A 3586-nucleotide genomic window follows, 5' to 3' on the forward strand; every position below is an offset into this window, starting at 1 on the left:
GCCACTTGAGTAGCTATAACATGGGAATCAAGGACGTCTATACTTGGAATTACTTCGTTTACATGGGACTTGGCAAAATGTCTTTTCAAATCAGCGTCATCCTGGACGAGAAACATACAGTCTTTTATATTACATTTGTAAACTCGAGTAAGTCCTTTCATCTTCAAAGTTTCTTGAGATACTTTTCGTGAATCAGAAGAGCCAATCAAATCAAAAAGATCTTTTCTAATTATTGCCAATCTTTTCATGTGCATGTTGATATGTTTTATCTCTTGATCAAATCTATTCAACAGATCTCTGTAAGGAACCATGATTTTTGAAGACCCGATTTAAAGACACGACACAAAAAGAAATTGAAATTAAGGTGAAGAGGCTGGAATTTAGAACAAGTAGCACTAAATTTGAGACACTAATTCAAAATATTAGAATAATAATAGATGATCACTGTTATGTCACTGTTGATAAAAATGGTGAAAATGAAGATTGCATAAAATGATGACTAGTACAATTGACACAGCTTTAAAATAAGACAAAAAGTTTACATGATGACTAAAAAAACAAAAAGACATGATTTGAAAGAGAAATGAAACTCTGATTCCAAAAAGGCTTAAAGAGAGCGGGAAAAACAGATGTTTCTTTGTTTAATTAATTAACGACCAATTATGACGTAAAATAAAATTATCGGTTACTTTGTTCAAATCTTAATCAAAATTTATACGCCATCTATTGTTGAAAATTTTAAAAAATTATAAAAAATTTCTAAAAAACGAGACAAAATAAATGTTTACTTTTATTTGACTATTATTGTGTTTCATTATATTATTTCGCATCTTTTAAATTATTCAATTAATGATAAGAGATAATTCAACTAACTCATCAGTTCCTTCATTTCCAACATTTGATTTTACGCTATCTATTAATGATTGTTCATCAACAACAAAGTTTCTATAATCAATCTTTTGTTGAAGTTAAAAACAGGAACACTCTTAAAAACATTTTATCATTAATCAAGACTTCCTCATCAACATTAAACCTTCAAATGGAATTAAAGATCTGGATGATCCACGAGATCGGAAATATTTCACAGAAACCAGAGGATCTTATGCAGAAAATGCCTCAGACTAAAGTTTTACGATTCCTGATTTCCTCATGTTCACATAACAAAAAACTAATACCATCACATGGGGTTGGCAATGTAAACCTTTACCATTGCTCAGTGAACATTAACCATGGAACATGATTCTAGTATTAACAGTTGTCATCATCAATAGTCTACAGTTCCAAGTTTTATCCTGTACTGTGATCATCATCTGAGTGTGAACGGAATTGAAAGCTACAAGTGTAGACTGAACATCCATTGGATAGATAAAAAGTTACCAGTTATCTGTTCCATTCCGTATCCTTGTTCATGTTTTAAACGATGGTTTTAACTTCAACATCTATGGACGCTAATTCACCCAGAAATAACGACTGCTTAAGATTATTTGGCATTTCTCGCAATATTCCTTGAGTTATTTGGAAAGTCACAAACACAGAAAAATGTCAAACGAAACAATTATACAAATTTTAAACGATGTATCACCTGTATCGAGTTATTATTCCATCAATTTTTTTGAACTCAATTCAAACTTATCAAAAGTTCCCTCTATCCAATCTTGGGATTACACATTTTCAACTCTTCCACCATCATCATTGCCTTCACTATCTGCTTTCAACCCATTCATCGACCCAACGACAAACTCAACGAATCTATCAATCACTTTGGAAGACTATGAAGATTCTTATGTTCCCTACGAAAGTCGCCCAGAAACATATATTGTTCCCTTGATTTTTGGAATTTTATTTGTAGTCGGTCTCATTGGCAATGGAACGATTGTCTATGTATTTTTACGAAATAAAACAATGAGAACCATTCCAAATACCTACATAATCAGCCTTTCAATTGGAGATCTTCTCATCATAACCGGATCTCTACCCTTTGTGTCAACAATCTATAGCTTTGATTCTTGGCCTTACGGTTCTTTTCTGTGCAAGTTATCTGAATTTTTTCGTGATGTCTCCATGGGTGTAACTGTATTCAGTTTGACTGTTCTCTCTGCTGACCGTTACATGGCCATTGTCCTTCCCTTGCGACGTTTTACCTCAAGCAGACACAAAGAGCTAACTTTAGCAATAGCTGGTTTCATTTGGCTAGTCTCATGTCTACTTGCCTTTCCTGGAGCTTACAATTCATTTGTCCTTCAATTATCGATTACTCCAGATAAAACCATTTACGTTTGCTACCCGTTTCCAGCCTCTCTTGGTACCAATTATGCCAAATTTATAGTTCTGACCAAATTCATTATCCTTTACGCTCTTCCCCTTTTCATCATCAGCATCTTCTACCTCGCCATGGCTCGTTATCTCCTCTCCAGCACTGGTCCCTCTGGTTTCTCTAATAGTGCCAACCAGACTCACCTGCGAATTACCAAGGCTCGAACCAAAGTAGCCAAAACAGTGCTCTCTTTCATCATACTTTTTGCATTCTGTTTCTTCCCTAATCATGTCTTCATGATTGGATTTTACTTTTATCCAAACCTATTCACCTACTTGACACCCTTCTGGCATTACCTAAGAATCGTTGGTTTCATCCTTGCATTTGGCAACTCTTGTCTAAATCCAGTTGCTCTATACATTGTTTCCGGATCATTTCGTTCACATTTCGACAAATGCCTCTTTCGATGTTTCTGTAAAAAAGCCAATTATCCAGTTTTCACCAATGATCTGAATGGTTCCTCAGCCCATTCAAGTTCCCATCGACCTATCAATTCTACCAGTTCCAAGAGTTTCAGAGACTCAACAGCAACCAATTTTCCCAAATTTTAATCTTGAAACCAACTCAAGCGAATCCAGAAAACAAAAACCGGACACTAGTTTCATGAGGAAAAATTAATTCAACCAGATATTTTATCTTACTCAAAACCATTCAATCAACATCAAAAACATCTAAAATATCAATAATAAAGCTAATCTCAAATGTCAGTGTTACATTTCATTTCACATTGTTACAAAAAGCAAAACTGAAAAAATTTTTGCCTCACCATTCAATTCACCATATTTATTATACAATGATAAATAAAAGACTAAACCTTTCTTTTTGTAATATCGCTTCTTAATATAATTCATCATTCCCAGTTCACTTGATTCAATTCACATCCATTTATACCAATTACCTGAACAAAAAAACACCAACATTTCAACCATTAAAACACCTGAATATTTAATACATTGATTACCCATGATCCACTTGGGATTAATAAAATATATCCAACTTAACCAGAAAAGTTTACCATTATCAATATTGCCACAGAATATTTTTTTTCATTGAAAGCGTAAAAAAGGCAAAAATATTGAACCATGAAAAGGTGTATCAATAAAATTGTATGATATTATTGTATAATATATTATAATCTGAAATTATATTCAACATTCAACATATTAATCAGGAAATGCAGAAGAAAATGTTAATTTATAAAAAAATATTAGCAACTTGTCATCACGTTGTTGATGAAATTTTCTTGTCAGCAACCAGATTAAAACAAACCAT

General features: G+C 33.1%; 1 protein-coding gene across 1 annotated transcript; it reads left to right on the forward strand.

Moving 5' to 3' along the window:
- The first annotated feature begins 779 nt into the window (after positions 1 to 779).
- On the forward strand, positions 780 to 3142 carry LOC107359323 (neuropeptide CCHamide-1 receptor). The gene has a single exon (XM_015925806.3). The coding sequence runs from the start codon at positions 1540 to 1542 to the stop codon at positions 2863 to 2865; it is 1326 nt and encodes a 441-aa protein (XP_015781292.2). The 5' UTR covers positions 780 to 1539; the 3' UTR covers positions 2866 to 3142.
- The last annotated feature ends 444 nt before the right edge of the window (positions 3143 to 3586 follow it).

The sequence above is a fragment of the Tetranychus urticae genome, chromosome 1 (genome assembly GCF_039701765.1).
Source record: "Tetranychus urticae isolate SD_2017Ah chromosome 1, NJAU_TeUrti_SD_1.0, whole genome shotgun sequence".
Lineage (NCBI taxonomy): Eukaryota > Metazoa > Arthropoda > Arachnida > Trombidiformes > Tetranychidae > Tetranychus > Tetranychus urticae.